Source organism: Gavia stellata, chromosome 10, assembly GCF_030936135.1.
Source record: "Gavia stellata isolate bGavSte3 chromosome 10, bGavSte3.hap2, whole genome shotgun sequence".
In the NCBI taxonomy this organism is placed as follows: domain Eukaryota; kingdom Metazoa; phylum Chordata; class Aves; order Gaviiformes; family Gaviidae; genus Gavia; species Gavia stellata.
The window spans coordinates 36,897,585-36,921,821 of record NC_082603.1 but is presented as its reverse complement, the minus strand read 5'-3'; the positions used below and the strand labels follow the sequence as shown (position 1 = coordinate 36,921,821).

General features: G+C 39.4%; 1 protein-coding gene across 1 annotated transcript in view; it reads right to left on the bottom strand.

Moving 5' to 3' along the window:
- MSH4 (mutS homolog 4) overlaps window positions 1–24,237 on the bottom strand; it is a 44,216-nt gene that overhangs the window by 1,415 nt on the left and 18,564 nt on the right. The window contains exons 9-20 of the mRNA XM_059821597.1: window positions 19,374–19,448; window positions 18,885–18,949; window positions 18,165–18,334; window positions 15,259–15,395; window positions 14,719–14,822; window positions 13,769–13,893; window positions 11,770–11,970; window positions 10,463–10,581; window positions 9,797–9,925; window positions 8,133–8,307; window positions 6,397–6,485; window positions 5,869–6,050 (exon numbers count right to left, since the gene is read on the bottom strand). Coding sequence (XP_059677580.1) covers window positions 5,869–6,050; window positions 6,397–6,485; window positions 8,133–8,307; window positions 9,797–9,925; window positions 10,463–10,581; window positions 11,770–11,970; window positions 13,769–13,893; window positions 14,719–14,822; window positions 15,259–15,395; window positions 18,165–18,334; window positions 18,885–18,949; window positions 19,374–19,448 — 1,571 coding nt within the window. The remainder of the gene's footprint in view (window positions 1–5,868; window positions 6,051–6,396; window positions 6,486–8,132; window positions 8,308–9,796; window positions 9,926–10,462; window positions 10,582–11,769; window positions 11,971–13,768; window positions 13,894–14,718; window positions 14,823–15,258; window positions 15,396–18,164; window positions 18,335–18,884; window positions 18,950–19,373; window positions 19,449–24,237) is intronic.

Genomic DNA, 24,237 nt, shown 5'->3' with positions numbered 1-24,237 from the left:
AAGAGGACCACACGCTAGACGAATGACTCCTGGAGGGATAACACCACCAGCCAAGAAGCCCTATGGTGCTATGACAGCAAAGTAGTGATGCTCTACAGCAGCTCCCGAGAAGAGTCAAATGCCACAGCCCACGGCAGAAAGCTGCCACCAAAACTGGGATGATGGATGTGTGGTAACCTGGGCTCTAAGACCCAAGACTGTAAGAACATGGGGAAGAAACCCCCAGAAGAGGACTCCATGAAAACAGAACTCTCAAAAAAAGAGCTGCTGATGCAGCCTGGATGGCTGCCGCAACCATGACCATCCAGAAATGTCTACATCACAAAACACACAAGACAGATCCACGCTTCTAGCTTCGACTGCAAGACAGGACGTGCGTGACTGGCACTATGCCAATGAGGCAAGGCATTCGAGACCATCATGACTGCTACAGAGGTGCTCGTTGAGCTTGCCGAGCGCAAGGAGCAACAGTGGGCATCAAGACCTGAGGAAGGTATGGCATAGGACACAGAACACAGACTACACAAACTACACCATGGCACACACACAGGCTGGAACTGCCCTGCCCGGCACACACTCACATCATACATAAATGACCCAACACCCTTCTGTCTGCACCATAAACACAACTGATCTCTGCATGCAGGAAAAGGTGCCTGAACATGGTGACATTGGGAGGCGGTTACACGGTGTCTCTGGGGCTGCTGTGGGGAGTGAAGGGCTGTTCCAGGGTCTCTTGTGCCATTGTAGGGTCCCTGGAGAACCAGGGTTGTTCATGTTTTCTTGGGGACTCTCCCTTCTGCTCCCGTAACAAGAAAGCTCAGCACAGTCCTCCTTCTTGTAGCATCACTTCTCACAGCGGCTGCCTTCCCCACCTGGGCAAAGCTGTTGCTACCAGGAGCCCTCACAGCTTTTCACACCCTCCCTGCCTGCCTTCACCCCTCCCCTGTTGTCAACTTGGGACAGCCCCAGCCCCTGGGGACAACCATGCCTGGTCCTACCAGAGATGGGAAAAAACCCCTATCAAAGTAGACTCTGAAACATAAATTTCATCTGAGCATTTACTGTTTATTGAGAACGCACATTCAGGAAGAGGCACTGAGGCTAAATCATGCCTCATCTTTACGTTTACACGCTCTCACACATTCGGACAAACCAACCATAAATGCTCTAGATAAGGAAGAACTCATCACTATTGTACTGGAAAACGCCAATTTTGGTTAGTTGGTAACTAAGGTTATTGCGCAATGCTCAGCCCGGGGGCCGGGCTCCCCCCACGGGACTCCCACCCAACAGTGACCCCGTGCGCGTCCCCAGCTGCCCCCGCTGCTTGTGTCACTTTGACCGCGGCGTTACGAGTTGCGGGGACGCCCGCAGCCCCCGCTGACCCCCTCGGCGGTTGCAGCCGCAGCGGCAGTGCCGGCCGGCCGCGCTTGCGGGGGCTCCGTGGTCCCACACTAGCGCCGGCCAGGGCAGCCCCCGCGTCCCTGATGGCGGGCAGCCACCCCCGGCTCACAGCTACGGCCCGTGGGGAAACCGAGGGGCCACCGCCATCAGCCATGCTGGCCAGGCCTGCCGCTCGTGGCACCATCCTGCCCAGCCCCCTGGCCCACAGCAGCAGCCCACGGGGAACGCGGTGCGTGGCCACCAGCCCCGAAGGAGACAACCAGCTCTGCTGGGGCAGCGGAGGTGCGTCTCAGATGCTGACGGCAGCTTGCTGAAGGAAGAGCCCCGGGGTCCACAAAAAGGAAAAGGGAAGAGTATTAAGGGGATGAGAGAACAAATGCAGAGCTCTCTGGGTGCAGTAAAAGGAAAACCGAGAAAACCTCAGGGAATGACAAGGGTAAATGGAAGGCTCTGGTTGCACAAGGCAAAGGGAGAGCCCTGCTATGCATGGAAAGAGAAACAGCTGACCTTGAAGCACACCGAAAAGCACCGGGAAAACTCTGGGATGGGAGAAAGCTAAGCAGAAAACTTTGTGGCACGCTGCAAGGCAAACACGGGGCTCAGGGGCACACAGGAAGGCATACAGAAGACTCTGGAACAACTCAAATTGAGGACTGAGGGGTTCAGAGGGCAAATGGAGGGCTCTGAGGCACATCAAACTGCAAGTGAAGGGCAAGGGAAATCCCCTGCAGCCCTGTGAACAGCACTGGGGTTCTCTGGGAACCCTGAGGGCCCCAAAGGCACCTGAGAGACCTGGGACCAGCCCCCCCACCCAACACCATGAGTACCCTCTTCCTTGGGCACTGTCCTGAGGCACTTTCTACTGAGTGCAAACAGACTGCAGAAAACACAGCCATAAGTGCAAAGAATAAAACAATTGTTTAATTAACGCACACAAACAACACGTAGGAGTGACTGCCGTGGGCCTCCAGTGCCAGTACCCTCCCCCTTCCCATACACCTTCAGTCATTTCTGGAGTAGTATTCCTCAGTTCAGTGGGTTCTTCAGCTCCTGCTGCTGCTCTTCACGTGACAAGTCACTGAGTGACTGCCAGCTTCCTCCCTGCTTTCTCCTTCAGGGACAGGATTCAGTTCTGGTATTTGAGAGGAAAAAAACCCTGATCGCACCTGCCTGCACTTAGACGAGAGCCCTGCAATAAACCTTCACAACTCTCACCACCCCACCACCTCTACAGTCCGTCTCAGTGCATCATGCCTGCACTGCATCAAACTGAGACACCAGATCTGAGCACAGAGCTGAATGCTGGGTGGCACAGGGGAAGGTCACTGCCGATATTCTGACCAGAAAAGTAATGTACAGTTGAGGAGTCAGCAATCCACATAACTGTTTACAGGCCTGTCAGATTTGTGATACTTTAAGGGACAAGATTTTGGTAGGAGAAAATGGATTCAAAGTCTGTAGTTGTGGTGGAACTGTGATGTGTAATTTCAGAGTTGCTGGGAGCAGGAAGAGACTATGCTTTTCAGGATGGTGGTGGAGCTGTGATAGGGGATATGAAAGTTGCTGGGAAGAGGAATAGACCACTTTCAGGCTGGTGGTTCTTGGTCCTTTGAGGTGTTAGTAGTGGGGTATAAAGTTACACCCATCTCCCATTTGAGACGTTCTTTTCCTGCAGAATCATGAGGTTTATTTAATAACACACCCTTAAGAGGAGAAAAAGCTCAACCATTCACCTGAGTACTGTGATTATGACAAACTCTCCAGCTAAACTGGACTTTAGACTGTTTTGCTGTACTGTAGGCTGCAAGATCAAGCCTTTACTTCTGAAGTGCTAGACTGAAAGCACTTCTGTTACTGTGACCGAAGTTGGTTCAAAAACTGGTTATGGTTACAGTAGTCCTTACCATGTATCAAATTAATTCCCAGTATTGTAGCCTAAAGCATTGTTGTCTCTTCAGTGAGCGCTTTTTTTTAATGATTACACATCAATGTATAGTTCTGTTAGTATTAAAACTATGCAGGCCAAGTCTTGGGTGGCCATCTCTGCTGACTGAAGTACAGGTTGAAAATGTGTATGCCAAGTGTAAAGCAAATTTCAGAAGTAAATTTAGCCTTGATCTTTCAGACCCAAAGGGGTGTCAGTGAATTCTAGTATCTTTTTGGTTTATGAGAGTTTTGCTTTTTCTGCTTATGAATTGCCTTGTCCCTTTGCAGGCCTGCTGCTGCCAGGAAGTTTGTGGAGGAAGAACTAGAGACGTTAGAAGGTGAGCGTACATCTTGCTGTACTGGCTTTGGATCCCCAATTCACACTCCAAGTAGCATTTCTTCTGTCAGGCAGCCTTGTCTCGCAGACATATGGTGATAGCAACCTCGGTTTTGAGGAAAGTCTGCATTGAAAAGCTAAAGTTAGTGCAGACAGTAAATGCATTGCATACTTTTCTAGGACAAGATGTTTACAGACTACGCAAAGTAAGAATCTTGTTATAGAGGTGAATGGCCTGTTGAAGTTTCAGGGCTTTATCAGACAATATTGCATGCCTTTTGACTTTTTACTGTCAGCTCTTGACCAGGTTTAGTTTAAAATCTCTTCCTTAGTGTTCAACACTGAGATCGCCACCTTGAGTGAGGAACTGCAGGAGCAAGAGAAGGGCATTTAAAAAAGCAGCAATCTGACTTGCTACTCACAGAGTTGTGGAGGGGGGACAGGAAAGGACAAGCCTTCTTTTGCCATCTGAGCTTTCTGCTTCCCTGCAATTCCCCCATCGTAAACTTCCTCAGATCCCCTTTGCTTCAATCAGCATTCTCAATGAATTCTCAGTGGCAATAAAGCTCACTGTACAGCCCTTGAAGGTACTTACTTTTTTTTCCCCCCCCCCTCCATGGAGTTCTGGACAGTCTTCTAGCAAAGACCCTAGAATTCAAGCCAATTTGTCCACTGAGGACTGTTTGCAGGTGACGCAAAAATGAGTCTGAAAGTCTCTGTATTATCTTTTGTGTTCTGGTCCATTCCTTGGTATCCAGATGTCAGTAAAAAAGAAAGTAAAACCTCCTTATTTAAAATCTGTTTCAAGAGAGCAGTATGCAGAGTATATACATGCACAGTCCTGATGGACTGAATGGAAGCAACCCGAAGGCTCTGAAATACGGTGCGCAAAAGAGGGGAACAGTTCTGACGGGGTCAAACTACCCCAGGCCCCAGGCATGAACCCCCGGAACTGTTCTTTCTGGTGCTGTGTTGGCTGACCTCAACGGAGAGATGTGCACCTTGTTCAGGCAATATCTGAAACGTATATCCTTTGACATTTGGTTCCTCTTGTTAAGAGATGTGAACACAAAATACTTTTTTCTGCCATGATCCTCACTGCGGTAGATAATAAATATGGTATTACTGATAGATATGAGTGATATAATTGGCAACATTTAAGACCTGAAGAGAGGGGAATTGTGGTTAATAGCTTAAATCAATAAAAAAACTTCTTAGGTAAAAAACCACAGTGCGCTTCCTACAAATGTTCTTCTGTTGCACTGGTATGTTTACAAAGGTAGATACATAAAAAGGAAATATGTATGATAACTATATATAAAAATTTATTTGTTGTTATAAATTAGATATTACACTGTTGTGTATTACCCATTTTATAGATATATATAGATATAATAAATCATATATACACACACACACACACACACATATATAAAATATAAGAACTCTTAGCCAAAGTTGGTTAGAAGGAAGTGAGGAAAGATAAATTCTTTCAAGCTGGAATACATGGCTGCAGTCACTCAATGAAGTTGTATTAAAAAAAAAAAAGTCAAGGAAGAAGGATATTCAACTTTTTATTGATTTCCTGTTACTCACTTTCTAAACAAAAACTTATCAACAGTGTCAACACCACAGTAATTTGCTGTTACTGTGTTACAAAAAAGCTCTGGCTGCCCAGTTCTGGAGAGGAAGCAGTCCTGGACTGCCTACATTATGTTGGATTAAGCATAGTGATTGAGAAAGCTAGAACCCTCCTTGAGCAGGGAACAACACAATCTATGGATGCATGTTCAACAGTATAAGTAGAGCTTGCCTATGCAAGACAAGTGGACCATCTGTTTCAAAGACTGCTTTTGGTTAGGCAAGATCTTTAGTTATCAGATGTAAGAGCTATAATACCAGATATATCATGTAGAAAATACTAAATATTATACAACTTTTTTGTCTCTAAAATAGTGAAAGGGATATAGTTCATTATCAAAAAGAACTACGCTCCTCATACAAAGTAAATGCTTTTATTTCAGGTATGTTTTGGCAAAAAACCCATGAAGAATATGGTCTTTCAGTAGTGAGTGTAATTTAGACTAAGAATTAAATATTTAAAAACACGTGAAAAGCAGTGTTTTCTAATTCTATGGAAAAAATAGAATCATCTTGCAGTCATAAAAATTAAAGCAACAGCCTATGTTACACATTACTGTTGTTCATAATTTTGTCCAGGTGTAGGACAACTGGCTTCATACTTTTTCTTCAAGCCTTTCAAATATATACGCAAACTGTCTGGATCCAATCGAGAATTTCTGGCAGTCTGAACCAATCTCATTGCTAAATGGTATACAGCTCTCTGTTTCATCATCTCAGGAGTGCTTTTCTGCCTGTGCTGTTCTTAAAAACATACACATGCATTAAAATATGAAATAAATTATGTTCTATTATTAAAATACTAATATTAGCTATCTTCCAGCCTATTTCTGATCTCCTGATTCTTGGTTTGTACACCAACATTACATCCAATACTCCTTAACCCTAAAGACTGCTTTGTGTTGTCTCCTAACAGTGACCTTCAGTATAATCTTTTATAACTGGTTGCAGAAATACAAATTTTAATGAAATCTGTTTTCATAAAACCATAGGCAGTGCTTATCCTACATACTTTTAGAAACTGAAAATATATTTGAATTTTATAAAAACTGTGAATTACAGTATTATAATTTTCTAGTACATACCAAAATTTGTTTTGCAATATGATTTGTGATTTCCTTTGCATCCAAAATTATGGATGATGGTAGGGAGGAAACTTCTGCAGCTTTTAATCCTAAACATATAAAACACAAATCAGGATTTTTTATGTATTTTTTCTTCCTATGTTCCATACTATGTCTGCCAGAATTAACTTAGCCTATTTTTTAAAGGATGAAGTTTTCATTTTTATTAAAATAATTTTGATATACATTTTCTCTTTGTCTTTTTTTTTTTTTTTAAATAAACAATATGGGTTTGAGATTTACAAAATAAAATGCCTACTTTCTTGTAACGCTACCTCTAAGATAAACTTCCACGTGAAGTTACTGCTGGTAATACCGTAACTGGTCAAGATAAGACACATTAGAAGTTAAAGGAAAAAAATGGCATAGTGGTGTTAACAGCTTTCTCTGTTTAGTTTTTTAATTTGGCAGGCCAGAAAATACTGAGGGTGTGCTAAATGTGCTCTCCATTAAATCCAGACATCCACTGGATATGGATGTCATGTTCCAACTTCTACTCTGTTGCCAGTAGCCAAACTGCCAGATACTCAGGAAAAGAAAGAGATGTAAAATATTTTTTTCTGCCCTAACATGATTTTTTTACTTTTTCCTTTGCCTGTGGCCCTGGATGTTCTGAGGAAATTCTGTGCTTCATCGGGTGCTTTAATACTGTAGGCGTAAACGAAAAAGGGTCAAGAAAAGCCCTTGCACACTTTCTTAGAATGTAACTTTGCTCAAGTAAGGTAAAGCCAAGACACCAACACTGACTTACTAAAGGTCTCCTGTTCTCTGAGAATATTCTCTAAACATACGATTTTTCTGAGTTAGTGGTGGTGTAGCATCTGAAATTGAGCTTGTGCTGCCAAAGGTAAAGAAACTTATTCTGCAATTCCGATACAGAAACATTTTAACTCCAGTTAATTGAAGCTTGACTGGAATAATTTGTAGTCTTCAGTTACCACTAGCTTGCAAAAGTCATGTGTAGCTATTGATTAAATGTCACCTAAATCAAGGATCCAACTTCAGAATCTAGTATTTGGAAAGTATACGGATTTATGCAACTCTTTAAAACGTGTAGCGATGCATTATTGTCACTCACTCATTTCTTTATTAACCCATAATCTGTCAATCTGTTAAAAGAGAAGTAAACCCACTTTCCTGAGAACACTGATGCTTTAGTGGAACCTCTCAAAATAGCCTTAGGCTGATACACAGTAAAATTCCTGTCCTTTTTTAAAGAAACTTGATTCCTTTTTGCCAATCAAAATGGGCCAAGCTGCTATTTAACTGATATATCATTACTTATGGCAGACACATAAGAGAATTTTACATAACACAAACCTCAGCATTCACAGCTTTAAGTCTCTCCAGAACTTCCACTTGCTTCCATATGCGAAGATTAAATCAATTCAAGTACTGTGTGCTCAGAATGGCTCATCTCATTCAAAGAGAAGTGAATCACGTAACTACCAACATTACTAAAATGTTTTTTTCACTGTGAAATTTCATGAAAGTTCTTCATACTACCCCAAACTCCTATCTCACTACATGATTACTTAAGTATTTGGAACGTATTACAGATCTGCAGTTGTTACTCTATGAGAGGGATACAAACTCAGCAGAAATCTGTCAGCAGAAAAATATTGTTAGATGTCTAATAATTGAAATAGTATCTTATAAAATATTTACTAAGTTAAAGTCATAGTGGAATTCATTACCGTAGTTCTTTTCCTCTGTATATCCTTTAGAGAGTGTGTAAGTGTAAGCAATTTTCTCCTTATTTCCAGCACTGCTTCTCACATGTTGCACTTCAAAATGGTAATTTTCCACATTGGGATATAAAGCATCTATATGACACAGTTCTAGGAAATGTGTAGCAAACAATGTAAATGCCTAAATAAGGAAACAAGAAAGAAAATTTATTTTGTCAATTATCCTGGAATAAATGACAATAAATAAGAAAAATTAAATGAGCTCACAGATGTTCAGGTTTTCCTCCAAAACACTGAAAAGCTGTCTTTAAATTACTAAAACAAATTAAAACCTTTAAGCGATGAGTTCTGCCATTGGCAAGGAGATCTTTTCTAACTGGGAATTCTCCCACTCCTTTCTCAATAGAAGGAAAAGAATATCAGAAGTACCAGGAAATCCATGATGCTCACAAAATTTGACTAGGATGAATTTGAATGATTGTCAAATGGTTGCCGTAATACTCTCAAGGAACGTCTTGCCAAAAGTACAAGCTACAGAAAATACCTGAACTTTTCAAACCAAACAACAAAAGTACTCTGAATAAACTGTGATGAGAAACTGAACACCTACACACTTACTTCAAAAAGCTGACAACAACCTGAGGTTGATCACATAACTAGTAATAGAGGTGAAACTTCCAACCCATCTAAAACCATCTTCCACTTTTCTAAACAAGCCTCTAACCTAAGCCTCTGTGACCAATTCGTAAGTTGTGTGGAACTACCACTGTACTTTGGAAAGATAACAGCCAGGTAAAGAGGTTCACCTTTAACATTCAAGCATGCAAAGCTGTACTAAGCAAAACTAAAGAGACTGGGTTATTCTCTTTCTAGATAGAAATGCAAGCTTGCAAGCAAGTTGGAAAAAGATGGTGACCAGCGTAGTGGTTTTGGCTGGGATAGAGTTAGTTTTCTTCATAGTAGCTTGTATGGTGCTATGTTTTGGATTTGTGATCCAAACAGTGTTGATAACACACCCGTGTTTTAGCTGCTGCTGAGCAGTACTTGCGCAGCATCAAGGCCTTTTCTGCTCCTCACCCTGCCCCGCCAGCGAGCAGGCTGGGAGTGCACAAGAAGTTGGGAGGCTGACCCCAACTGACCCAGGGGATACTGCACGCTGTATGACACAGCAATAAAAGCTGTAGAGAAGAAGCAGAAAGGAGGGACGTTCAGAGTTATGGTGTTTGAATTCCCAAGTAAACGTCACGTGTGATGAAGCCCTGCTGTCTTGGAGATGGCTGAACACCTGCCTGCCAGTGGGAAGTAGTGAATGAATTCCTTATTTTGCTTTGCTTGTGCATGTAGCTTTGCTTTACCTATTAAACTGTCTTTATCTCAGCCCATGCGTTTTTGCACTTTTACCCTTCCGACCCTCACCCCATCCCAATGTAGGGGAATGCGCAAGTGGCTGGGTGGTGGTTAGCTGCCTACTGGGGTTAAATCACAACAGCCAGTGAACAGAAGCGCAGTTTATGTCAGCATTTTTTCTCTATCATCTAATTTTTACTATCCACCAGTTATGAAAAATATCACATTTAGGCAAAAAATCTCTACAAAACTGAAGTTAAATTATGAGAAAATACTATATTTACTTTCTTATAAGGTTTAAATTTTTTTCAAAACAGAATTACCTTTAAATTCAACAGATATTCACAGGCAGCATAACAAATACCAATACCTTCTTCAGCACTGGTACCTCTGCCAAGTTCGTCAATTATGATGAGTGATTTGTCATTAGCATTTTGTATGATGTATGTTATCTAGGAAAATATTTAATGCATTACCATTCCTAGAAATGCATTTTTTTAAAACCCTAATAGCAATACTGCTGCTAGTAGGAATACTTTATGTTATTCAGACGAAACTTAATGCAGAAATTTTAAAAAATCTTGTGAGATCCACAAATTTTACCTTTTCACAGCTTTCAAATAGCTGTCAATTTTAATCAAGCAAAGACTCATACTACAGCACTCTTTTATCACTTTCCCTCAAAATCATATCAGTTTGGGAGAGGGAATTGAGAGAGCTTAGGCTCCTACAAATAATCATTTAAGGTCTAAGAAATAGCAAAACGTTGAAACTACTGTCAAACAGAGCACTGATTTTTACTCGTATTGGGATATCGTTTTATTTAAGATATGCCTGGTTTTCTGCGGTTTATCATCAAGGTAACAGATGAACGCTGAATTTTTGACTACTTTTCAAAGTACGCTCTCTCAGTGGAAATATACTAGTACAATTTCTATTAACTTAACAGTAAAAATGGCCTTGGACCCTGGATTAGCTATGTTTAATACCTCTTTCATTTCCTTCATGAATGTTGATGCATTTGTTTCTATATCATCATCCATACCTATTCTGGTAAAAATTTGTTCTGCGATTCGAAAAGAACAATACTCTGCTGGGACATAAGAACCTACAAAACAAGTAAAATACAAATTTTCTCATATCAGTGTGACAAATGCCAATTTGCTTGAATGTCAGTGGGAAAAAAAAAACCAGTTTTACACTTGGTCTTTAGGCACTGTAAAGAATGCATCTTATTCTATAAAGTTTCATAAGATTATGTTCTACCACTACTTTATAAGAAAAAAAATATTATATAGATACCATAATTAAAGAAGCTCATCAGTAGAACCTTAAGAAATCATATGTCTGAAGCTGTGTGTCCGTCTAAAGGGATGCAGAAGTAAGAATAAACACTAGGATTAATTTACATTTCTGTAGCCATTGAGTTACTAATCCCAAGGAATCTTATTTTCCCAAAACCAAGATTATATTGCCTTTATCAGACTTTGAGGCCTATTAGTTTTATTGAATAGAGAAGAACAGGAAACCTGCCAAAAAACTTTACAGTCTCCTTTATTCATATTAAATTCATGTTTTTGAGAGCAATTCCTGGAGAACTTGCAGTTGTTGGGGATTGGGCCCACAAACACACTGTTAAGTAGTTTCATTCTAGTAGAGTTAGGGTCAGCCTATTAAGGTCTTTCTCCTGTGCTACCAGCCTTACCTTTAAGGTAAAAATGAGGAATTCCTGAGTATAGGGATGAGTCTCAGTTAGACTTTACAAATATTTGTTTTACTTTAGTAATTTTAGTGATCAAACCTTGCAGTATTTATTACTACTTTTATTTGAAGTAGTTGATTATTTATCTGTTAATTCTACTTGGCTGCAAGCGTGTTTCTCTACGCAACTGAGGTATGCTCAAGTTCATCTATTCCTTTTGGAAGACCAACACATACGTAGCCAGACGGGCATACTTCAAGAACTCTCGCTATCAATCTAGCGTGAGGTGCCAGATGGGGTTAAGGTGCTCCAAAGAATGAAAGCATACAACTGTGTTTCTCCTAAAGACAGACAGGGGAGGCTTCCAGATACACAGACAGGGCCCCATAAGTTTCCAGTGGCAGACCCAAAACCTTGCAGTGGCCTCTGTCAGCAACACCAGAGCTGGTAGGAGCAAACGGTCTAAAAATTACCTGTTACTATTTAGAGAGAATCTTATTTTAGAAGCCAAATCGTTCAACTCCATAAATATTTTTAACAAGAGAACAATAAATGTGCTGCATAAGATTACTATTATGGTACACTCTTACTCACCAATCTGTGCCATAATTTGACAGAGAGCAATCTGTTTTAGGTATGTTGATTTTCCACTCATATTTGGTCCGGTAATAATGACAAAATTATTACCCTCTGTCAGATACGTGTTGTTAGACACAGGTTTTTCCATAGCTATCTTTTCAAGAATGGGATGCCATCCCTGCTTGATCGCTAAAGTATCCGTAAATTCTGGACGAACTAAATGAGAAAAAGGATATAAAACATTGTGGAGTTAGTATGGAAACCTTTACATTATTAAACTAGTGCATTTTGAAACAAACTAATTCTTGCAGAGCAGAAGTCAAACTCTGTGGTCCTGAGTCCCCGAGTTTTACTTTCTTGTAGTGAGCAAGACTAACGTGCAGCACTTGGGAAGAATTACCAGCCACTTTCAGGTATAGATTCTGATTGTCATGCAAGTGTTCATGATTTACTACTACAAAAAGAACCCCATAATGAACACTTCATTTCTAAATTCACATTCTGTGTTTGTGTTCTGTAGTAAGTAGGGTTGGACTCCAGTAATAAAGAAAAATATAAAGAGCGAAACTTGAAAAGTAATTAGAACAGAAAACCTGAAAGCCAGTTTCATAGCTAATATATTTTTAATAATTTTTTTTTTATACTGCTGTGAGCATCTAAAGTACAAGGGTCATGAACTCTGTTAGTACTACATATATACCTTATTATATAAGCATGGGAAACAAGGAAGTAGCATTCCTTCTATTGTTGTTATATTTTATCATATTGATTATTTGGGTGTATACTATGCCTACATAGATCCATTTGATACTGTGACTATCTGTATGTATTTTTGTCAGAATACAGTTCTTTTCCGAACCTATTCGGTATGCCTCCTCTTTGTCTACCTCAATGGCAGTACCCCAGGCTAACAAAGAAGCGTTGTTAAATTTGGTGGTCTGTTTAAATGGAGCAGCCTTCAAGAAAAAAGTGCCAAAACAGTTCTTCAGGTTTAAACATTGGGGAACTTTAATTACCTGGTGTAGGTTTTAGTCATTTAATGATTTAGATGAGATGGTCCAGTGGCAAAGGGGACTGAAGGCTACAAATGACAGTCCATTTCTTTTGGTGGGTACACATTCATGCCTGGCTGTGCAAACTGCAAGTGTATGGGAGAAGCTAAGTGGCTTTGGTCTTGTTATTACTGCTGAAGAAAACTTGTGCTCTGATTCATTTGGCATGAAAAGGTTGTGATGCCTCAAGCATATCAGTTACTGTTCAGTTACGTATTAATCCACGTGCTGTAACTGGAATCATCAGCACATGAAGATTCACAGTCCATACTGCAAAGTAAAATCATCCTGCTCATGAACTGGAAATTAACCTAGCAGCATCAGTAATGATGAACTAATACACCTCCTGAGATGGCTTCCAGACCTGATTTAGTATCTACACCGTATTGTACTATAGATAAGTATCTCCGGTCAGCATTAATTGAAGACAATGTGCTCATTTGTACATTGCAGAACTAGGCTAGGGAAGCAGGATGAACAATATGCAGGTAAGCACATGATCCTGGATTCCTTAGAAGACTCTACTTCCAAAAATGTCTAAAAGTGCTACAGAAACTGAAACAGATAAACAAAGGTGGCCACATATTTTGTTTTACGGTATATACTTAATGTTGATCTGCTTAGATTATCTTGTGCCCTTTTAGAACAGAAGTGTAAACTCAGAATGTTCACAGACTTCGTGCTTTTGAATAGAATATGCTTAAACTGGCTACCTTGAAAAGACTGACTGTGAAGGCTTACAGCAGCTAAATGGCAGAATGTAATTTCAATGACTGGAAACAGAAAGAACATCAGCACAAGACTGGCACGGATAGACTATAGACACTCACCTGAAGCCTACTGAGACCCAGAAAAATAAATTACGTGGGCTTAGCAATTGGAGAACCAGACAAAACAGCCTGGATATTCTCCAACAGGAGGGTCTTTACCTGGCCTATGACAGAATCAAAGAAGAAACTTACCATAATCAGAAAGAGTGCAGGCATGGGCAAATGAAAGCAGCATATCCAGCATTGACACAGTGTCAGACAGCTTGTATAGGCAATGAATGTGTTCATAGATCTCGTTCAGTAGTTTACACACTATTCTGAAATAGGACACTGATTTAGTTGTTGCACAGTACATACTGTCACTTTATACAACTTACAGAAATAAAGCAAGTTAATAATGTTCATACTGCATACATTGGGATGGGAGGTTACTCATAAAATGCAATCATCTCTGCCAGATGCAAGCAAGTGTATACATTTCTTTGAAGCAAATTAAGATCTTATACCATCATCTCAGATTGAATTCTGCTATCAGACACAAGACACATAGCTCAAATACCAACAGCTCATAAGAAAGATTCACAAAAAGAATGAACTAAAAGTATAGCTATGGAATCAAGTATGTTTTATCAACACATCAAATGCGACTCTAATTCCCTTAGGCCTTCAAGTTAATAAAAACCCCACATGGTTTCTAGAAAGAATTTCCATAAAATTGACATGCAACATTACAATTAGTAAGTCTTCTGAAATAGACAGCAGAGCAACATGACATGCAGCAAGGATAAAATACAGAAACAGACAGTTCTACTGTAAATGCAAGGAACTGATTAAAAGTAACGATTCTGCATTACAAAACTAATTAATTAATTGTGTAATTTTGTGTAGATAATTCACCCATAAAAATTTAATAAATATGACGGCCACCCTTATTAATAAATGCCTATATATTTGTTTAATACAATACACACTTCGTGGGTTTTTTTGTCTCAGGAAGTACACTTGACCAGTGTCACTTTGGATTATTTCTGTAAGTAGCCATAACTTAACAGAAAGATAGCTTTAAGAAAACATGTAATTAGCTGTTAATTGGACAAAATAAATGTAGGTAGCAAATATTAAAAAGCTTTAAATGGTCTTACAAGTAGGTCATGTGATATATTTCTCTCAGGGACTCCTGACATCTTTCATTCATTTTTATTAAATCTGCTGAAGTGAAGCTGTATGTGTTTTTCATTTTAGTTATCTACAAGGAATTCAAACCAACAATAAGAAATTGCTGTATTATCAGAAACAAAAATAGTTTCTAAAAAGCAAACTGGGAACATTACAGGGGAAAAAAAAGTGGAAAAAACAATGCCTGGTTTCATTTTTCCCATATAAATTTTTATGAAAAATCCATATAAGAGAATGCAGTTATCAGCAACATATGCAACTTTATATTTACACACAACACAATTGCATGTAACTGCATATTTCTGACTGTATTAAGTATAACTAGAAATAGGGAAGTTATAAAAATATACCAATTATACCTTCATTTACTTCTAGATATCTTCACTGAAATTATTTTAACTGTTGCTTAAATTACTCTATAATGTGTGTTTTATTAATGTATTGTATCTTTTATATGCATTAAGTGTACAAACATATTATGAAAAAAATGTATCTAGTACAGATACCTTTGTAAATTCAGAAGGAAGTTGGCCATTGGGTAATGTTGAACAATCAACAGTCATCTGGATAAAAAATCCACGAGCAGAGCTGAAACTTGTTTTCATTGGTAGGTTGTACTTTTCTGCAAGTTGTGTTATCATACCTACATACCACAAATAAAGATTTGACCCAAATTACATCCATTCATGTGCATACACACACATACATGTTTGTGTTGGTACAAAGATGCATACTGTTAATGTGATTTATAGGCGTTGAATGTATTAGGTAAGTAACATGACAAAAGGCCTTAGAGATGGGTCTCCACAGAGTTATTTAAGTAACATACTAATGTAACAAATCTGGCTGCATAAAGCTATCGGGAAAAAGTTCCAGTGGAGAGCCAGATAAATTCATGTGTTCTTTAAAGACAGTTCATGCATTTGACCAACTCCCAGGTGGGCCTAACTATGGAAAGGAAAGCTTGCTCAAGCACTCAGCATCAGTGTCTAACCAGTAGACAGAATATGAACTGTAGACTAGGGACTCTCAGTTTTTACTTCTAAGCTATCTCCTTTCCCCAGACTGAGGGTAATGCTTTACATTTGTAATCCCCCCCTTAAATCCATCTTGTTCCTAGCTGAGAAGATATCATATGTTGGAAACTGTTAGATGATAGAATATGATGTACTGTTAAATCATGGGAATTCTGAATACTGCAAAGAGGTTAACAGTGTGGTACTCCTGCAAGAAGAAAGGATGGAGTTAGTTAGTGGTGTTTCCCTGCGACTCATTGCTCTAAGCTTGCCCACTCTCATGTTCCAACCACTCACAACGAGCAACTTAGGACATTCTAGATATAGAATCATAGAATGGTTTGGGTTGGAAGGGACCTTTAAAGATCATCTAGTCCAGCCCTGCCCTGCCACGGGCAGGGACATCTTTCACTAGATGAGGTTGCTCAAAGCCACATCCAACCTAACCTTGAACACTTCCAATGATGGGGCATCCACAACTTGTCTGGAAAACCCATTCCAGCATCCCACCACCCTCATAATAAAAAAATTCTTCCTTACGTCCAATCTAAACCTACCCTCTTTCAGTTTAAAACCATTGCCTCTTGTCCTGTCAATACAGGCCTTGGTAAAAAAAGTCTTTCTCCCTCCTTCTTACAAGCCCCCTTTACATATTGAAAGGCTCTGCGGAGCCTTCTCTTCTCCAGGCTGAACAACCCCAACTCTCTTAGCCTTTTTTCACAGGAGAGATGTTTCCAGCCCTCTGACTAGTTTCATGGCCCTCCTCTGGACCTGCTCCAACAGGTCCGTGTCTTTCTAGCGCTGGGTACCCCAGAGCTGGATGCAGTAGTCCAGGTGGGGTCTCACCAGAGCAAAGCACAGGGGCAGAATCACTTCCCTCGACCTGCCGGCCACGCTTCTTTTTATGTAGGCCAGGACACGACTGGCTTTCTGCACTGTGCGTGCACATTGCCGGCTCACATCCAGTTTTTTGTCCACCAGTATCCCCAAGTCCGGTATCCCCAAGACCTTCTCTGCAATCTTTTCATCCCCCAGCCTATATTGATACTGGGGATTGCCCCGACCTAGGTGCAGGGCCTTGCACTTGGCCTTGCTGGACTTCAAGAGATTCACACGGGTCCACTCCTCAAGCCTGTCATGGTCCCTCTGGATGGCATCCTGTCCCTCTAATGAATTAACTGCACCACTCAGCTTGGTGTTGTCTGCAGACTTGCTGAGGGTGCACTCAATTCCCGCTATGTCATCGATGAAGATATTAAATAGTATCGGTCCTAGTACGGACCCTTGAGGGACACCACTCGTTACTGGTTTCCACTTGGACATGAGCCATTGACTGTGACTCTTTGGATGCAGCCATCCAGCCAAATCCTTATCTATCTCATATCCATTTCTCATTCCTTAGTCCATCTGTCAAACCCATCTCTCTCCAATTTAGCAACAAGGATGTTGTGGAGGACCATATCAAAGGCCTTACAGAAGTCCAGGTAGATGACATCAGTATTTCAGTCTTGGAGTCACTTTAATCCAGTAAAGACCAAAAAAGAAAAGAATCCCTTCTGCAAGAATGTGGGCTACAGTGAAAATGGGCAAGGGGAACACATCTGTTCACACATTCTGGAATCCTAGCAGCTACCAAATTTTGGAAGGTTTAGGAAATAAAAAACAATAGCGTCTGTACTTTTCACTGTGTACTATGTAGAATGTAAGACTAGAAGGAAACAAGAAGCTCACAACTTATGACAGATGCTAAATTTTCTGATGCTCTTTTAAATTTCCAATTATATAGTAAACTAAGAAGACGGTCCTTTAGCTAGAAATCAACATTTTATACTAAAAAAAGGAGACCCATTCCAGAAAATAATTGTTTTTCTTCTATTTTGACTTAATGATAAACAGGCAGGTTACTAAAGCACAGTAACAGACATTATGCTAAAATTCCTTTCATTTGTATTTTCCAACTGTTATTAGCTTGGCTAAAAAGTAGTCCACATATAGATCAAGACTGCTTAAAATATAAAGAACAAAGAACTTAGATATTTTAATTCAAGAAACTAAAACAAAGATTTACATGTCTTATGCAGAATGTTTTAGTTGGAATAATTCTTTTACATTAACTTTTTTGTACTTTTAGAGGATAAGGAGCAACAGAGTTTTAAATATAGGAATCACAATATAATTGTTCAGCTTCATTACAATAAATCTGAGGTTTTATCTACAAAAGGAAAATCTCAGTATGTATCTCAAAAGTACTTCAGTTGCTTATCAATGACAAATCGGTTTATACTAATACTTTTTACATATGAGGTTATAAATATACATATGATTACATGGCTTCCATATGCTAGGTGCAATGTACTTTTGAACTCCAAATAAATAAGAATCTTGGTTTAGAATACCTGCTATGTCATCAACAATTTCTGTGTATGTTCTACGGGCTATGTCAAGGAATTCATTGATGTTAGGCTTAACAGCATAGCATTTCTGGGTCCTCATACTCAGACATCCTTTTGTGTACCTTGTATCGTCATTAATTACAGTTGTAATCTTTTCAAGTATAATTCCAAATCTGCAATATTAGTTGTATCGCTAATTAGCTACATAATACTTTACGATTATCTGCAATATCATCCCAAAATTACAAATAAGAGTATTACAAATAACTGAAGCAAATTATCTACTGTTACAACCAAACACTAAATTTCATGTCTATTTTCGCGTCAGAATGAAATATGACTATACCCAAGTCTGACCAAAGAGATCATTCAAATCTTTGGGAGATATAAATTATTTCTGAAATATACAGGCAACAATTGATTTTTGCATTATTATGAGGATTCTAGGAAACCACTACTTCTGTCTTTTCAGAATTATTTCTAATGGAGTGCAGTTCATCAGCAATTGCAGTATCATAGCTAACTTCCTCTTTTGCTTTTTCCCTGTATTTGTTTGTTAGTTGAAGATGAGATTTTTTGACAGTTAAAATCAGCTTTTAGGCAAAAAAATTGAGCTATACCTGTAACTACAAATAAGCAAAGATGCAATATCTTTAATCTTACAGACATTCTTAAGAAAGATGAGAGTTTCTAAAATACTAGCTAAAGTATTATGATAAATACCTTGTATCTTCAAGAGAATTGTAATAAGCCTTTAGTAGCGGTGTGTTACAACTTCTTAAAGCAGCCTGTTGAAGATTAAAATATGGACATGAAAAGTTACTTCTTTTTGTAGCCCTTTTCAAGGACTGAAAGTTCTTAGATTCACTGAGGCTTATTTGTGGCTGCATAAGCAGCTTACGGAATGTAAGCAGGAGTTTCCGTTAAATGCTTGTTATAAAATCAATTATGCGGGTAATGGTAGGAATCCAGTTCTTAAGAGTATTAGACTCAAATGCGTATTTTCAACTGGCTTAAGAATTGACAGACTATGTTGGCAGTACTGTGTTCTGCAAGATATAAATTTTTTTTTGGACTTGATGATCCTTATTGGTCCCTTCCAACTTGAGATATTCTATTCTATATTCTATGAAATTTAACAAACTGCACTGTATAAAAATAAGGACAAAACAGTCTGTCCTTTATAAAAAAAAAAAGACAAAGACAGCTTACTTTTAGAGGCTCCACAAGTTCTAGAGTATGCTTCAGGTAGATTAAATTAGTTATTTTTGATTCAGCAGTTTTAACCTGTTGAAAAATTTTACAAATATTGGAGATGTTTGTATGTCTGCCTATTTAAAAAAGTACTTAAGAACTAGCAGAACTCATACTTTTAACTTTAACAGATTTATACTTTTAATGAAAATTGCTAAAATACTTTGTAAGCTCACTTTGACAACTCTATGTATAACTGCATAAAAAATTGTTTAACTAAATTTTACATTGCCTACTGTGATAGTTTGCCCATCAGTAGCTAATATTCTCCTATGTCTGCACTGATAATGACTGACTCTGAGAACACTCTGCTAATCCAAGCCATGAAAACTTCTTTCAATCTTCTACATATACATAGCTCTATACAAGCTCTGCATAGCTTGTAGACTCTTTCAAAGTGAATACATTATGCATCGTAATTAAGAAGCATAGCCCTTTTCATAAATGCTGTTAAACACAACATAACCAATTTGGTTGAATTATATATATTTATATTCTTAAACATCTGCCCATGTAATTAAAAAAAAAATCCAATAAATGTTTAAAAATTTTGCTTACAATAATGACCGCTCTTCAAAATGTTTTGTCCACATACACATTCTACCTTGTTTTGTATGTCCCATTAACATGCTGATATTAGAGCATAACATATGCAGTACATATGCACTGTGTAAGAGGAGTTTAAGAAACCAACATAAATAAGCACATTGTTTGGTTCCAAGAAAATCTAGTGTCAGTTTTCAACATGAACACAGGAGTATAACCCCATGGGAAATCTTTTCTCGTTCGTTTATAATAACTCTTTATGCTAATGTATGAACAGAAGAATCATAATCACAGAATCACTAAGGTTGGAAAAGACCTGTAAGATCATCAAGTCCAACCATCAACAAAACAACACCATACCCACTAAATCACGTCCCGCGGTGCCATGTCCACACGTTCCTTGAACACCTCTAAAAAGGGTGACTCCACCACTTCCCTGGGCAGCCTCTCCCATTGCTTTACCACTCTCTCAGCAAAGAAGTTTTTCCTAATATCCAGCCTAAACCTCCCCTGGCGCAACTTGAGGCCGTTTCCTCTTGCCCTGCCACTTGTCACTTGGCAGAAGAGACCAGCACCCACCGCCCCACAACCCCCTTTCAGGTAGTTGTAGAGAGCGATAAGGTCTCCCCTCAGCCTCCTCTTCTCCAGACTGAACAACCCCAGCTCCCTCAGCCGCTCCCCATCAGACTTGTGCTCCAGACCCCTCACCAGCTCCGTCGCCCTTCTCTGGACGCGCTCCAGCACCTCAATGTCCTTCTTGTAGTGAGGGGCCCAAAACCGAACACAGGATTCGAGGTGCGGCCTCACCAGCACCGAGTACAGGGGCACGATCACCTCCCTACTCCTGCTGGCCACACCATTTCTGATACAGGCCAGGATGCCGTTGGCCTTCTTGGCCACCTGGGCACACTGCTGGCTCATATTCAGCTGGCTGTCAACCAACACCCCCAGGTCCTCTTCCGCCGGGCAGCTTTCCAGTCACTCATCCCCAAGCCTGTAGCATTGCGTGGGGTTGTTTTGACTGAAGTGTAGGACTCGGCACTTGGCCTTGTTGAGCCACATACAATTGGCCTCAGCCCATCAATCCAGCCTGTCCAGATCCCTCTGCAGAGCCTAATCTGCAAATAAATTTGGGGTCTAAGTCCCATGATGGAATTGGACATGATATGGTCATACATGAAGAGTTGGTATTTCAGAATGGAATGTACCTTTGCTAAAATAGTTCTTACAGGAACTTTAACTGAACTGGTGTTAAAAGTGGATCTTTGTACATGCGGCGCTTTAGGGTCAAAGGGAGAAAATTAATGAATACAACCACAGTCGATATCTCATAACTCTTCTATATAATGTTACTTCTTTATGATTCATTAATGACTAAAATGCAAACCTATCCTTTACAGCATCTGAAATTAGTTTGTCCACAGTCACTCTAATACGTAAAGCATGACGATTCAGAGAAGCAGTTGACTTTTGTTTTGTGCTAGAGACTCAAGTCCTACAGATTTAAGTGCTATGACAGTGGATCAGCCCTAGTTTAACTTTTTTATTTCCTGGAAATTCATTTAAACCAAAAATATTGGTACCTTCTCCCTGTGAGAGAAGGAATCAATCTGTCACATGCCTGGAACTTCATCAGGCACAGAATCTATTGAATTTGTTCTTCAGATGGATGACCAAGTAATCCAGAGCAGGTGGTCCTCATTTCTACCAGAAGCTGGATGTTGATCCAACTTCTAAGGATCCTTCATGATTGAGATAAGAGGGTCTTTTATGGAAATTTTTTTCTTTTTTTGTCTGGATACCTTTAATGTGCTTATATATGCAGATTTCATAAGAGGAAGTACTTGATTTCACTGATGACAGGATTTGTCAAGTAACACATCTCAGCAAGATTGTCAGTTGATGGTCCTCCTTAGGATTACAGAATGCTCATGTTGAACATACCACTCACACTTCTAGTGATTGGAAGTGTAGACTTTTCAGATGAGCACCTCATGTGTTGACTGGTGGAACATTTTGCAGTGAAAATTTTTATGGAGAGTGGGAGTAGAACATATTGAATGGGTTCATCTAGCATTTGATAAAAGCAACTGAGTTAGCACTTGGATGAACATGTCTGTTGCATGAATAGTAAGCTCTGCTATATTATATATATATTGAAAACACTGCAGTTAAAATTTTGGTGTACATGGTCCTATGTATATAAAAGGCATCTACTCTGACAGTTTTAGTCATAAAGCTGATCTTTCATTCATGTTACGGATCTCTACAAGGAAAGCTGGGAGGAATAAACATTCAGCTTTTTGGATAGGTCATTAAAGAGATTTATCTGCATTTATTACAGTCATTAGAGAGACTTATCTGCATTTATTACAGTCCTGCTGGAGTCTGTACCTGATTTCTTTAACTGGCATTAGACAAGCCATTTATCTAAGCAGGTAAGTCAGCATGTGAGAAGACACTGAGAGGTGAGAGAATTGTAAATATCTATGATGCTGGCATACCAGCATAAACACAGGCAAGCATAAGCCTCAAAAGCATTGGCAGAAATATCCTACTCAAGTACAGTAGGCAAATGTAACTTACGATGGAATGGTTACAATACACTTAGTAGAAAAAAGTTGAGGTTCCGATATCTCAAGCTCACTGTGGTGAACTGTCTTGTCTGGTCTCAATCAAGATCCAGTAGTAAGCTACATGTATTTATCCTGTTTTGGTATTTGTATTGCATGTGTTAACATACAGATTGATATACGAGGCAAGGTCTGATGAAAAAAAATAACCTTTCTTTGAAACATGTTAGTAGTCACTAGGAGGGAGAGAGCTTTTCTACCCCCTTCAGCGATTTTTGTTTACAGACTAGTTAAGAACAGGAGCTGACCTCCAGTCTAACAAAGACACATGGCACAATGAAGGAAGAGAAACCTTAGTTTAATTAATCACAACGATCTCCTGGTTAAAAATGTTACAGCATGATTTTCAAGGTGAAAGATTAAATCTGTCTCAAGCTCTTTAAAGACTTCAAAGGGGAAATTTGCTATAAATACTGAGGAGGAAAGAGGGGTTCTAAGGAACTTGAATCTGAAGGTATATTCAGTAATTCTCCCAAAGGTGATCTGTGATGGAAGCTTTCTCTGTTGGTCAAGTTCCTGAATGCACTCTAATGGATGCAACATGAGGCCTAAGGCACTCACACAGACTGAAACCATGGCTGCCACTGTCAAGTGTATAAGGGATAAAATACCCTCCTGCTGAAGCCTTAACATAATCAGACAAAGTATTGCTTGTCTTTCAATTAAACTATGTTGTTGTAAGCATTTATACCTTTATTGTCTAGTTATGCTTTTCTGAATAAATGCTTTTATCTGCATTTCATTTTGGTCTGCCTTGTAAGATGTGTGATTTAAGGCAACAGGTAAGGGCAGGGCACTCTTTTAAATCCGTAAGGCAGGGCCCTGAGAAAACTTCAGAGTGAGTATATTGCTTTCTGTCAGCTGGTTGTTTTTCAGAGGAAACACTTAGCTCCTGCATGAAAAAGCTGCGCTTAGCTCATACAACATCTGCGTCTTGGAAACTAAGAGGTAAGTCCCATTTCTGGCTTTGTATGTTTACATGATTGACTTAGTAATTGAATACAGATTTAAATTTCTCTGCATTACAAGCACAGCTGAGCAAAGTCAGAGTGCTTCTTAACAACCTTTTTCAAAATAATTTTTCAGGCAATAAAGGCTAATTTGTATTGATTTGTATTACATGAAACTAGAAATTAAATAATTTCTTAGTTAAGAAAGATGCTTAATTTTCTTTAGGCTATCAAAAATTGTATTAACCTCCAAAAATAAGACAGTAAGTTTCTGTTATACACTTTTTTCTTTTATGCTGATGTGAAGAAAATTCCTCTCTCTCATCCTAGTACTGTCAAATAGGATGTACACTTATGAAGAATAAAGGTGGGGAGTGATGAAAAAGTAAACATTTTTGGAAGTCAATCTGCATAAATTAAGATGAATGTGATATTGAAGCAAACACAAGTTTTTCTAACGTTTCCCTATAAAAATCTTCTACTGTTGTAAAATAAGATATACTCTCAATCCACAATAACAATATTCCATGTCTTTTTAAGGTGCAGTCTTTTTCTGCACCTTCGTCTTTGTATGAGGTTCAACAAGGCCAAGTGCTGGGTCCTGCACTTTGGCCACAACCCCATGCAATGATACAGGCTTGGGGATGAGTGGCTGGAAAGCTCCTCCACAGAAAAGGACCTGGGGGTGTTGGT